Source organism: Mus musculus, chromosome 12 (assembly GCF_000001635.26).
Source record: "Mus musculus strain C57BL/6J chromosome 12, GRCm38.p6 C57BL/6J".
Taxonomy (NCBI): Eukaryota; Metazoa; Chordata; class Mammalia; order Rodentia; family Muridae; genus Mus; species Mus musculus.
Window position 1 is genome coordinate 102,484,050 of NC_000078.6, and position 14,167 is coordinate 102,498,216.

General features: G+C 42.0%; 1 protein-coding gene across 3 annotated transcripts in view; it reads left to right on the forward strand.

Annotated features, from left to right (window-relative positions):
* Nucleotides 1-13,966, forward strand: part of Golga5 (golgi autoantigen, golgin subfamily a, 5) — a 28,907-nt gene extending 14,941 nt beyond the window's left edge. For 2 of the 3 annotated variants that reach the window (NM_001199004.1, NM_013747.4), the window contains exons 7-13: nucleotides 355-525; nucleotides 3,071-3,199; nucleotides 5,370-5,468; nucleotides 7,964-8,189; nucleotides 9,705-9,810; nucleotides 11,651-11,714; nucleotides 13,398-13,858. In NM_001199004.1, the coding sequence (NP_001185933.1) occupies nucleotides 355-525; nucleotides 3,071-3,199; nucleotides 5,370-5,468; nucleotides 7,964-8,189; nucleotides 9,705-9,810; nucleotides 11,651-11,714; nucleotides 13,398-13,478 (876 nt within the window). In that variant the 3' untranslated portion in view covers nucleotides 13,479-13,858. Of the gene's footprint in view, nucleotides 1-354; nucleotides 526-3,070; nucleotides 3,200-5,369; nucleotides 5,469-7,963; nucleotides 8,190-9,704; nucleotides 9,811-11,650; nucleotides 11,715-13,397 lie in introns of all 3 variants that reach the window. The other variant, XM_006515935.4, reaches the window with a different exon arrangement.
* Nucleotides 13,967-14,167: the final 201 nt, after the last annotated feature.

Consider the following 14,167-nt stretch of genomic DNA (forward strand, 5'->3'; position numbering starts at 1 on the left):
GACACTATGTAAGCTAGTGGGGAGAAGTGTGCTTAGCATGTGTGCTCAGTCTCTGGCATCATTAAAAAAAAAAAAAGAATAAATAAAATGCAGTAAAGTACAAACTAGAGCCTGAATAGATGGGTCAGAAGTTAAGAGCACTGGTCGCTCTTAGAGAGGCTTTAGTTCTCAGTGCCCACCTGTACTAGTTCTTGAGGATTTGATGCCCTCTTCTGACCTCTGTGGTAACCAGACCTTCATATGGTACACAGACATGCTTATAGGCAAAATACTTAAACAGGTATAATAAATAAATCTTAAAAAAAATAATAAGCTGATACCATCTTTGCTTAATTATGCTCTGTTTCACAACAGTCTAAAGAAAAACTGATCAACAGCTTAAAGGAAGGCTCAAGCTTTGAAGGCCTAGAGAGCAGCACGGCTAGCAGCATGGAATTGGAAGAACTTCGGCATGAGAAGGAGATGCAGAAGGAGGAGATCCAGAAGCTGATGGGCCAGATGCATCAGCTGAGGTCTGAGCTACAGGTAACGTCCATTGTTCAGCATCCCAGACAACCATTTCCCGAAGCTACATCAGTTTGAAATCAGGTTATGATTCGGTAATTTAGGGGGAGATGGAATTATTGAAACAATGTGTTTCATTCTGCTAGAATGTTAATTACCATGTAGAAATATGTCTACAGGAGTAGGTTTGTCTGTTGACTAACTCCAAGAGGTGACAAATACTTGTGAAGTATGAACCGTATGCTGCTATATACTTAAGCCTAAAGTTGCACCAGGAAGCCGGGCATGGTGGCACACACCTTTAATCCCAGTACTTGGAAGGCAGAGGCAGGCAGATTTCTGAGTTCGAGGTCAGCCTGGTCTACAGAGTTGAGTTCCAGGACAGCCAGGGCTACACAGAGAAACCCTGTCTCAAAAAACAAAAACAAAAAGAGTTGCACCAGGAAACTGACAAGGATCTTTAAATGTTTAGATCTTAAATTATGCTACTTAAAAGTAAATTAGTTGGGGCTTTTCTTTTCTTCTTCTTCTTTTTTTTTTTTAATAGGTTTATTTATTATTATACTTAAGTACACTGTAACTGTTTTCAGACAGGCCAGAAGAGGGCGTCAGATCTCATTACGGGTGGTTGTGAGCCACCATATGGTTGCTGGGATTTGAAATGAGAACCTTCAGAAGAGCAGTCAGTGCTCTTACCGCTGAGCCATCTCACCAGCCCCAAGATTTTCTATAAAACTGAAATGTTTCCTTGTATTAGCATGGGTTCAGAAACTTATTACAGTTTTATGCATAGTCTTATAATTTGTGTATAAGTGTTGTGTTTAATCTAAAAGTAACCATCTGGGGATGTGACTCAGTAATAGCTTGCTTGCCTAGCATTTGGGAGCCCTCAGTCCAACTCCCTAGCACAAAACAATGTTAGGCCATTTATTCCGCATAAATAGGGGATCTTTGATCATAGGGTAGTCTCTGGTGATAGATTAAATGCAGGGTAATGAACCTTGTAGTCCTTTTTCTTCTAAGTAGAATCATTTAAACTTTATAAATATATATGAATTTCAAAGAATTTAGTCATGTCAAATTAGAAATTGTATAGATGCTAATAACTTTACTCATTATCTGTTCAATCCTTTTTGGGTAGAAAACATAAAACCAACTTGTATTATTTCATCCCAGCATCATGAATGACATTGACCCATTTTTCTTACCCCTGCTGAAGAAGTTTATAAAATCTGTATTAGATCTATAAAAAGCATTACAACTAATGAAGTAAAGAAGCTGTTAGTGGAGCTGGGGAGCTGGCTCAGCAGCTGAACAAGCCTGATGACCTGAGCTCAGTCCCAGAACCTACATAAGGGTAGAGAAGAGCTGACTTCACATCGTCCTCTTACCTACATATACACACAGGGGTAGGCATGCCCTTCGTCATCCACAGACACCGTCATAATAATCGTTTAATTAAAAATAGATATACATATCAAATGTTAAAAAGCTGCTAGTAATCATTATGTTAAATTTACTGAGCACTCAATGCCACACACTAGACACCCGTCCTAACATCTTCTTCTTTGTAGCCCTGAGAGGGAGGTGTTACTCTCTTTTTATCTTTGAAGAAATTCAGGCACAGAGAAGAGAAAAGGCTGAAGTGCTGGATGGAGGACTGGAGCTCAGCTCCAAGCACTTGCTCTTGCCCCTGGGGGTTCTCTCTGACGCTGGAGAGTTGACCTGAGTTGTTGGCAACGTTTGATTTGCTACCCCATGAACTCCAAAGCTGGGAAAAAATAATTGTTGTTTTTTTTTTTCTTTGAGTTCACAAAAGTGTGTGAGTTTGGAGGATTGTGTTATGGTCTCAGTGCTTCAAAGGGTGAGATGCAGAAAATGTTGGCTCTCATCTCCTGCTGCATGGGCTGGTGGTTAACCTGTGTGGAGAAATGCAGGAACCTGGAGCTCTAGTCTTTGTACTTGGAAGATTTGTTTGTTGATTTTCATTTCTTGAGACAGGGTTTCTCTTGTGTAGTCTTGACTGTCCTGGAACTTGATCTTTAGACAAGGCTGACCTTGAACTCACAGATGCACCTACTTCTGCCTCTCCAGCTTCTGGGATTAAAGGCATGCACCGATACTTCTAGCTTGCTTGTGAGTTTGAAAAATGAGAAGGTATGAAATTGGGCAGATAGAAGCAGCTCACATGCTAACCTTGGTGATGTCAGGATAGATGTTCTCTCTGTGTGCTCATGGGTGGTACACATGCGCCAGCCTACAGCAACAGAACTATTGTAGGGAAGTCGCTTTGGGTATTGTTCTTTGAAAGTGTTAACTTTTCAACAGAGGCATGAATCTCTTAGCAAACTGCTGCTCAATCATAAGGCTAAGCAGGTTGTGGGCCAGGCAGCTGGGGCATCGTGATCATTCACTCAAATCACATAGTAAAAGTAGCTGATTTCATTCCTGTGATCTCCTGTCCCTCTGGGAACTGCTGAGCCCAGTCCACAGGATGTGAGACTGCTTCAGTGTATGTTGAACAGAACCCTTTGGCTTTTGCTTTCACCTGTATGGTTCTTCTTAGGACATGGAGGCTCAGCAGGTTAGTGAAGCTGAATCAGCAAGAGAACAATTACAAGATCTGCAAGACCAGATAGCTAAGCAGAGGACATCTAAGCAAGAGCTGGAGACGGAGCTGGAACGAATGAAGCAGGTAAGGGGAGGCACCTCCCGAGAAAGCTTATAACATGGGCTCAGAGAGTTAGTATTAGGTGGGAGCTTGCAGGTTCCCTTGCCTTTCCATCCCACCCTCTCTGGTTTGAGGTTTTGTTTGCTTGCTTGTTTTGTTTGCTTGCTTGGTTTTGTTTTTTTACTGTTTATCATTATTGTTTGTATATATGACATTGAGTATAGGCACATGCATGTTACCACATATGTGCCAGTGCTTGCTTGTAAAGAAGTCAAAAGGACAACTTTGTGCTGTTGGTTCTCTCCTTCCATGTTTACATGGGTTCTGGGTTTCAACTGAGGATGTCAGACTTCATGGGAGTGCCTTTTCTCTCTCTCACTTTTTTTGGGGGGGGCGTGGATTAAAGGCATGCACCCCTCTTGTTTGTTTTTTAAGATAGGGTCTCTCTATGTAGTACTGGCTTTCTCTGAACTCTGTAGACCAGGCTGGCTTCAAACTCATAGATACCCACCTGGCTGCTGCAGGCCTGTCTCCCGAGTGCTGGGATTTGTTGTTTTTAAGGTTTATTTATTTGTGAGGCTGTGTGTGAGAAGGTATGTGCGGTGCAGGTGCCTGTGCATGTCATATGCTAGAGGTCAGGTATCTCCTCTATCACGTTTTTTTAAAAAATTATTTTAATATATAAGTGCTCTGCTGCATGTACACCTACATGCCCGATGAGAGCATCAGATCCCCTTAGAGATGGAAGTGAGCCACCATGTGGTTGCTAGGAATTGAACTCAGAACCTCTAGAAGAATAGCCAGTGCTTTTAACTGCTGAGCCATCTCACAGCCTCCCTTCTTTTTTTCTTTTAATCTTTGGTTATTTTGATTTCTTTATGTAGCCCTGACTATCCTGGAACTCACTCTGTAGACCAGGCTGGCCTCGAACTCAGAAATCCGCCTGCCTCTGCCTCCCGAGTGCTGGGATTAAAAGTGTGTACCACCACGCCTGGCCTGTTGTTAGCTCTTGCTATCTTATTTCATACAGTAAAAAGTCGGTACCATTCAATTTATAGAAAATTATTCTTGTGATTTTTTAGTGTATCACCCATAATATTTCTATAATTTTGTGTATTTTAAAATCTCTTTATCTTCTTAAGTGAATTTAAATTCTTTAAATGGGTTTTTCATTAGGATTTTTTTATGGAAATTGTATTTAAAATTATTTTGTAACTGTTAAGAGAAGAACCAAGCAGAGACCTTCAAAGCATGTGTATCACAGGCCGCTTTAGTTAATATAATTGTAAGATTAGCTGTCCTTTCAGAATTGCATTGCAGCTAATTCAAGGAGCTGCTATGTATCAAAGGGCAGCAGTTTAATGTGATTGATAGAGGATAATATTTTACTATGGGAGATGTTTTCCTATAGCCTTTCTCAAATGCCATTTTTTAAATTGTGAAGTAGAGCCGGGCATGGTGGCGCACGCCTTTAAACTCGGGAGGCAGAGGCAGGCGGATTTCTGAGTTTGAGGCTAGCCTGGTCTACAAAGTGAGTCCCAGGACAGCCACGGCTACACAGAGAAACCCTATCTTGAAAAACCAAAAAAAAGACAAAAAGAAAAAAAATGTTTTTTAAATTGTGGAGTAGAGGCACATGAGCTGACTGTAGCTGTAGCTACTTACTTATCAGAGATCCAGTATTAATTTCAGAACTAGATGTGTACCATATTGAGTAATTCAGCCTTGAACTGTTACAGACCTAGAACATGGAAGAAATCTGGTAACCCTCCTGGTAAACGTTTATCAGACCGTCAGGCCTGTAACCACAGAGCCGTTTATATTTTTAAAAATTATTTATAAACATTATATTACTAACAGCATCTATCTTTATTATAGATAGCAAATTTCTTCAGTCTGTGTTCATAATCAGTAATAATACTATTCTATAATAAATCTTACATTCATAAATGATGCCCCATTCTTCCTCATTGCTGTAAGGTCAGACAATTTTGTATTTTCTAATGATTTATCCTAGTAGCAGTGCTACAGCATCGTGCTGAGGAATTGACTTTCCATCAAACCCACGCACATCCATGTGGTCCATGCGGTGTGGCTGTGATATGGACTGAGTCCTTGGTGTGAGGCTTGTGGGTTTGGGCTGTGAAGATGGCACAGAGCACACTCAGACTGATTTGTTCACTCCTCACACTAGGAATTCCGCTACATGGAGGAGGATCTGCATAGAACAAAGAACACACTGCAAAGCAGGATTAAAGATAGGGAGGAAGAAATTCAAAAACTGAGGAATCAGGTAGGAATGGGGAACGTGGGTGACCTGAGTTGCTTCAGTAAGGCTTTCTCCTTCCATATCCTTCAGAATTTATTGTGAGGTTTGGGGCTGCTATAGATCTTTCATCTTGCACTACTTGAATCTTCATTTACATACACCATGGCTTCCTTTTGTGGAAGTATCTTGTAGCCACTTCCATGTGAGGTTAGATTTATCTCCAAAATTTATGGTTTCTCACCCTAGTATGTTCATGCTGATTATCACATTCATGGTTTCTTTTTCCTATCAAAAATCTACTGGTTGATCTTCACAGTATCAATTAGTAGGACATCTATAAAGTCACTACACTTCTATTTCTTAATATAAAGTAAGCCAGGCGGTGGTGGCGCACGCCTTTAATCACAGCACTTGGGAGGCAGAGGCAGGCGGATTTCTGAGTTCGAGGACAGCCTGGTCTACAAAGTGAGTTCCAGGACAGCCAGGGCTACACAGAGAGACCCTGTCTCAAACCACCACCACCCCAAAAGAAACCCAAAAAACAAAACCCCCAAAACAAAACAAAACACACACACACACATATATATATGTATATATAAAATTGCACCTATATATGGTTTTCATTCTTTCAAGACTATTATAAGGAACAATAAAAAAAAAAATCATTGTCCCTTTTGTAAAGTTTACTTTTTTTTCCAGTCCTAGCTGGTATGGAATTCATTGTGTAGATTAGGCTGGTCTCAAACTCACCGAGATCTACCTGCCTCTGCCTCTTGCATACTGGGATTAAAGGCATGTACCACCATAACCAGCCTCAAAGATTGTTTTTGATGAGGCTAGGCCTAAGCTTATAAGGACTAGAGAGAAAGTGTCAGATCCCGTCTATGCAGTTTAGAAGAAAGATTTCTTAGAGGAGACACAAAAGGCCTAGTCATAGAAAAAACTATAAACCGAATTCATCAAAATTTAAATTTCTGCTTACCAAAAGGCAGTGCAGACGTGAAAGGAGGACAGTTGAGGCGCCCAACACCTCCTCTGCCCTCCCGGTGCTGCCTCAGACATGTCATACATGGCCAGCTTTGGAAAGCAAATAACCAGTGTAAGAACTCCTGTTGACAGGAAGCTGCCTTACCATTGTTGTTAGTGGACAGGAGGCTTGAATAGACCTTCCCCAAACGGTCAGACGAGCTTGTGAGCGGGTGCTCGGGGTCACAGGGTTATCAGGATAGGTCCCACTCCACTCCCAAGATAGTAGCTCAGCTTTGGAGTGAGAAGCCTGTGTTGTGGACTGCACAGCACTGGGGAAACTGGCTCTCCCTTCATTTTTTTTTTTCAATTGTATTTTGTTTGTTTGTTTTTGAGACAAGGTCTTGCTGTTTAGTCCTGGGTGACCTTGAATGTACTATAATCCTTCTGCCTCGGCCTCCAAGTTCTAGGCTTATAGTCATGCAGTCATGCACCACCACTTCTTGCAGGCAGCTGGCTGTTTCTGCTGAGGTTGTCATCCATTGTCCCTGTGACTCCAAGTGTATCCCACAAAACACTTTGAGTTCTGCATTTATTCATGAACAGTTCCAACTGGAAATAAACCAGGAGTTCTTAGGGGTGAATGAATAAACCAGTTGTGAGCTGGTTTATACAGGAGCTGGAGAGAGAGCTCAGTGATTAAAAGCACTGGCTGTTCATCCAGAAGACCTGGGATGCTTGAGTCCCAGCACCCACGTGGTGGCTCACAATTATCTGTAACTCTGGTTCCAGGAAGCCCTCTACTGACCTCCAGGAGCACTAGGCATGAATATGTTGTACAGATATACATGTAGACAGAACACTCATACACATGAAATCATAAAATAAAAACAGAAAGATAAAATCCATAATGTGCTATTCTTCTAGGAAAGTTGTTCACTCAGGAACAGGCAAAAGCAAACTCTGGTGCTAGAATTGAAAGTGGCTTGTGTATGCTGATGGGAATGTCCCGTTCTGTCTGAGGCCACATGGCTAGGGGGCCATAGAGCACGGTCTTCATGGGGCTACACTTCGCAGACACACTGTTGAACTGTGGCCTGTAAACTTGACCATGTCACTAGTAAGACACAGTTTACAGTGTCTTCATAGTCACGTGTATTCTTGATACAAAACCAGAACAGAAGCCCAGCTTGATGGGCACCTGCCTGTAACCTCTGCACTCAGGAAGCTGAGGCAAGAGAGTCATGAATTGGAGGCCAGCCTGAGTTATGTAGTGAGCTTAAAGCTACAAAAGGAGACCATTTCATAACAGCAACAACAAAGACGTTAATACACAGTAAAAGTCATACTTGTATAGAGTGTATTATATGACTTTCAGGAAATATCCCTTCTATTACATTCCCTCCCTGCTGGTGTGTGGCCTACTGACTTGTTTAAGAATTACTTCTAGCCAGTGAAAACAGTCATTATAGAGAGTCAAGGACCCAATTCATGACCTTTCTATACCATCTACCTTAGAGCCTGTGTACTGATTCAGTGAACTTACTCTTCAGCTTACCAACAAAACTTTAAGCAACAGCAGCCAGTCAGAGCTAGAAAGCCGGCTCCATCAGCTAACGGAAACACTCATCCAGAAACAGACCATGCTGGAGAGCCTCAGCACAGAAAAGAACTCCCTGGTCTTCCAGCTGGAGCGCCTTGAGCAGCAGGTGCATTCTGCCTCCTCGGGGCCCAACAGTGGATCTGCCATTAACATGTCTGGAGTCGACAGTGGTGAAGGTAATCCTAGAGAGGACAGGGTGCCAAAACATCTTGAAAAATTACAGAAAGACTGTTTTTATTGAAAAGAAACTTTCTCTGGTGCTTCTTCTTCCAGTGTAAGACCTGGGTTCTGTGCCATTAGTAAAATCATCAGAAATAGGTGTATTGGAGTAATATCTCACGAGGTTAAACTTGGATAAAGAGGGCCAGAGGTTGGGGAGCGTTGGAATAATAAGATACTTGACAAGACAGAGGCAAGGCAGGAATTCAGTAGCATAGAAATTTCAGGACAGTTGAAGGAAATGTGTTTTCATGATCCCTTAGTAAATGACCGTTAGTATTGAAGTCTTTATTAATTTGCATGTTTGTCCATGTGCTTTAATTATGATAGAAAAGTCTGTAGATTTTTAAGGTGCACGTTCAAAGAGTATGTCAGCACCAATATCAACATGTCTGCATTTTTAACTTTAGAACCTCATAAAGCTTGTACAGAATCATGGAGCAAATCTCTCAGGTCTTTAACATTAATTTAAAAATAAAAAAATTAAAGAGAGGATGCCAGGTTTGTGGATCAGTTGTAATTTAAGTAGAGTGTCCAATGAAAAATCCAGTTGAAAAGAGACAGATTATCAAAGTTCCAAAGAGTATGATAAGAAAGTGAACTATGAGGAGGTTTGGAAGGACAGTGTTCCAGTTAGTCAGAGGCTGAGGGTAGTGTGCGATGGATGCAGAGAGCTTGGAGGAAGCTGCATGTCTGCACAAGGAGGTTAAACAGGCAGGCTCTGATTGCACTGTGTCGGGATGGCCCTTGGTGACTTAGACTTGCTCTGCTGATGTGGTTCGGTGATGCAGCATTTGCGAACATGTAAGCAACCTGGGTTTTTCCCCAAGTACCACAAACAAAACAAACAAACAGAAAAAAACCAGAAATCTCAGAGGGCTAAGAATAGAGGCAGAGAGTCCAGGGTGCCTTTGCATTAATCCATGTAAGGGATGGTAGTTTTGATCAGAGTGGGATTAGTGGGGGATGGTGGGATGTGAGAATTTACTTGAAAAGTGAGCTGACAGAACTTACTGACAGATTGGATATAAAGCTTGAAAGAAAAGAGTGAAAGATTTGGCCTGAGTGGATGCAAGGGTGAAGTCGTTATTTACTAGGATGGGAAAACACTGAGAGGGAGTTTGCCAAGGAGAGACAGAGATAGGAATCGTAGTTCTAGGGACATGAGCCGGGTCCTGATGCATGCAGGGGAAAGGGTAAGCAGTGATGGCTGCAGCGGGTGGAGCTGGATGCACTCAGCTAGGAACCAGCACCAGATAGTGTAAAGTGTTTATTGTCTACTAATATCTTGTGGACATTGAAGCATTTTGTTTGGTTGATCTTTGTTTTGGTTTCTTTGACACTGGCAGTAGTGCTTAGAAACTTAGTCTTAAGAAATTCTTCTTCATATAATCTGATACATTTTCAACTCTAGTTTTCTTAGAAAGTCAATTTTAGTGTTACTATATTAATCTTTTCTCTTATTTAAATAGGGACACGCCTGCGAAATGTTCCTGTTCTTTTTAATGACACCGAAACTAATCTGGCAGGAATGTATGGGAAGGTTCGAAAAGCTGCTAGCTCCATTGACCAATTTAGGTAAGCAGTGCCACTCAGCAGGAGTGATGGGCACTCAACTAATGTCTTCCAGTTGGTACAATCACTCTGAGCCCATTGGGCAGAGGTAATATTTAAAGTGGCAGTTCCCTATTCCTTTTTGATACTCCCAAGCTCTGCCAGTGGCTAAGCATTGTGAAAAGTTGTTAATCCTGGCCATCCTTTCTCCAACAAACTCTACCAAAAAGCAGTCATTACTTAATTCTCTCTTCTCTCGATCCCTCCCCGCCCGCTCCCCCCCCCCGCCCCCCTTTTCTCTCGACAAGAGTTTCTCTGTATACCCTGGCCAAGCTGGAACTCACTCTGTAGACTAGGCTAGTCTCAAACTCAGAAATCCACCAGCCTCTGCTTCTTAAGAACTGGTATTAAAGATGTCTGAAACTGTCATCATTCACTGAAAACAGTCTCAGCCTGTATTAAAGAGACATAGACAGGGACATTGACCTCATGAGGTCAAGACCAGCCTGGGCCACATAGTGAGATCATCTCAAAACTGTCTCATGAGAAATTGTTCATGTGATGTCTCATCCCAGTACTTCATTGTGGATTTAAAGAAAAGATGCTACAATAGTACTCCTTGTAACTTCTGTTTTATACATGTCCATAAGTAATATTTATAATTTGTTTTAGATATTTGCATATAAAATTTTTATACACGCATTTACTTTATAAAGAAAATATTTTAACACTTTATCTAGAGTTTTGATAAAATTCATACCCAAAAAACCTCTAATATGTCAATTTTTCTTTTAGTGTTAATAGTTAGACATGGTCTTAATGAATTGTGTGATAAGACTAATGTTTTCTTAGCCTTTCTGACTTAGAATAGAGCTGTGGTGTTAAAAAAGAAAAAAAGAGTGGAGAGAGAGAGAAAGTTCCTGAAACCACAGGACTTGTCACTGTCTGAAGTGCATGTATTCTGCATAGCACCTGTAGAGAACTTTCCTGCAGTGTAAATGTTAGCAGCAGAAAGAGAGGGAAAGGTGTGTCTATGCAGGAATGCACACACGAACATGCACACACACACACACACACGCACACGCACACGCACACACGAACATGCACACACACACACACACACACACACACACACACACACACACGCACGCATATCTTGATAAGGAAAAGCCTGCAAAGAGCTGTGAGCCCTGAGGGTGGACATCATACTGCTCTGTCACATTCACTCATGTCTGCCTGAGTTTGTTCATCTTCCTTCCTTCCTTCCTTCCTTCCTTCCTTCCTTCCTTCCTTCCTTCCTTCCTTCCTTCTTTCCTTCCTTCCTGCCTTCCTGCCTTCCTGCCTTCCTTCCCTCCTGCCTGCCTGCCTGCCTGCCTGCCTGCCTGCCTGCCTGCCTGCCTGCCTTCCTTCTTTCCTGCCTGCCTTCCTTCCTTCCTTCCTTCCTTCCTTCCTTCCATCTTCTTCTATCTTGTTTGTTTGTTTTGTCTTGTTTTGAGACAGCTTTGTAACACTCTATAGTCCAGGCTAGCCTCATACACACAGAGATCCACCTGCCAGTGCTGAGATTAAAGGTGTGTACCACACCTGGCCTTGCCTCAGTTCCTATAGCTTAGTCCTCTGAAAAAGTGTGTCTGTGCAGAAACTTCTAGATTAACCATTTCCAAGTAAATGCTTGTGCTGAAGTCTTAATTGCTAACTCCAAATAATGATAGAAGTCTTCCTGTGTCACCACATTTTAAGTGATCATGTGAGTCATTTTTCTGTGGTAGTCACACGGATAGTGTGAGTGGGGTTTTAAAAGCATTGGATGTTAGTTCAGGAAGATTGGCTTTGAGTGTAATTCCCTCTCTCATCGTTTGCACAGTATTCGCCTGGGAATTTTTCTCAGAAGATACCCCATAGCACGAGTGTTTGTAATCATCTACATGGTGAGTAATGAGTAATGCCACACTTGAATTTCTGTCTGTTGTTTTAGCTACTAATCATATTCGTATTTTACCAATCAACTTTGAAAGGCAATATAGCTCATTTTTTGACCGTTAAGCTTTTCTTAAAATACTTTACAAGTTAGCATTTATTATGTTGAAAACATAAGTGCTGAGTTTTCCTGCTGATAAAATTAGCTGTAATGTAGGTTAACGGTCACTTCCTTTTTTTTTTTTTTTTTTTTGGTTTTTCGAGACAGGGTTTCTCTGTGTATCCCTGGCTGTCCTGGAACTCACTCTGTAGACCAGGCTGGCCTCGAACTCAGAAATCCTCCTGCCTCTACCTCCTGAGTGCTGGGATTAAAGGCATGTGCCACCACGCCCAGCAGTCACTTCCATTTTTAAGCCTGTCTAATGACAAAATAGTATAGAACAGCTGGTTTAATTTTTATCTTAATGCTGCAAAGTTGCTTTGATTATTTTCATGTGTTTTACTTTATTTTTCTAGAAGGATCTTTAAGGCCAGTACATTTTCCTCTGGATTTTTAGTTGCAAAATCAATTGCACTAGTTTGTGGTATTGGTTTATGTGTGCTGTGCCTGAAAGCCCACTCACTATGCTGAGAGAGGATGGCTTTAACAGGTTAGGCTGAGTTAAGGCTATTTTCTTAAGAAAGAGAAACCTACTTTTAAAGGAAATTTCTGTGCTCCATTAGAGGGAAGAATTCTTTCTCTAAATAAAAAGATTTAAGAAAGGAGGATGAGTGGGGAGGAAGAAAAAAAAGAAGGATATCAGAAAGGATTTAGGGTGCACTCCATAGGGACTGTCAGGTGTGAACAGACACCATGACCAAGGCAACTCTTATAAGGACAACCTTTAACTGGGGCTGGCTTAAAGGGTTCAGAGGTTCAGTCCGTAATCAAGGCAGGAGCATGGCAGCGTCCAGGCAGGCAAGGTGCTGGAGGAGCTGAGTTCTACATCTTCATCCGAAGGTTGCTAGGAGAAGACTGGCTTCCAGTCAGCTAAGACAAGGGTCTTAAAGTCCATGCCCACAGTGACACACCTACTCCAACAGGGCCACAATTTCTAATAGTGCCACTCCCTGGGCCAAACCATATTCAAACCACCACAGGGGCCAACTGCCCAAGTACTGGCAGCCACAAGTGCTCTGGGTACCTGTCAGTGTAAGATGCTGTGTGTTGCATCCTACAGAGTTTACACACCCCAACCAATGGGACTTCATGACATTCAGACTGCCCTGAGTATCACTGACATGTTGTTCCTATCGGGTGTACTTCCCCATCTCTTCATCAGCAAAGCTGGGGAAACTGTCCCTTCTACTTACTGTTGTACATGAACTGTTCTACAAGGTCTTGCCAGCCCAGCCGAAGTCTGTCTGTCTGTCTAGCAGCGCTATCCAAGCCCTCTTTGCATTCGAGTCATGAACGTTTGGTGTTCAGGCTCTCCTCTCAGCTGAGAGGTCTGCAGTGTGCAGCTCTGTGCCTGAGCTCATTGGGTCACACATTTCTCCATCATTCAGCCAGTAAACACACACTGAGCCCCAGCTGTGCTCCAGACTCTGTCCCAGATGGGTATGAAGACAAGCATGGCCCCGTCCTCCCTGTACAGTCCTCAGGTAAAGACTGATTTCTTGGCCGGCACCTGAGTTGTGTTTTCTCCCTCTAGGCTTTGCTGCACCTCTGGGTCATGATCGTACTGCTGACTTACTCACCAGAAATGCACCATGACCAACCGTACGGCAAGTGAACAGAGCCACTGGTTCCCATGAGTGCCTGCCATTGTCCAGAGCTGGGATCTGCAGAAAGATCAGCACTAAGACTGCTAGGAACCGTGCACAAGATGGTTTCTTCATGGAGAGCTTTTAATCTTTTAACTTATTTCTCTGGTGTCTGACTCTCCCCTATTCCCATAAGAGTCTCTAAATGCAGACAGTAATTTGACAAATTAAGCTCAACTTTTTCTGAGTTCAGTTCCCTAGATATGTATAGAGAAAGAGAAAAGGCGATTTGGGGGTGTTCACCTCTGTACAGACCTTTCTATATTTTAGGTGACACTGATTATGGGTTATAATCAGGGAAACTAATTGTATTTAGGGATTAAAAATAAAAAGATTTCTTTTTTAATAATTTAGAGTGCTTTATATTTTCATATATTTAACTGCAAATATTTAATGTTTTCATGTTAGATTCTTGGTATAATTCTTTTTGAAATACATAAATAAAATTCACTGTGCATTTTTCTTTTTTTTTTTTAATAACGACTTTAATCCCCTTTAAAAACATTTCTGATGGTTATCAGTGAGTGCAACTGAAAGTCACAGCTGCAGTCACTAGGTGGCTGTAGTAGTTCCCCACTGCTTTCCTTTCTACCCCTGAGTTGTCTTGCTTCCCCCAGTGTGTATCTCATGGAGTGTATAGCCCCTGCTTGTAGCATGT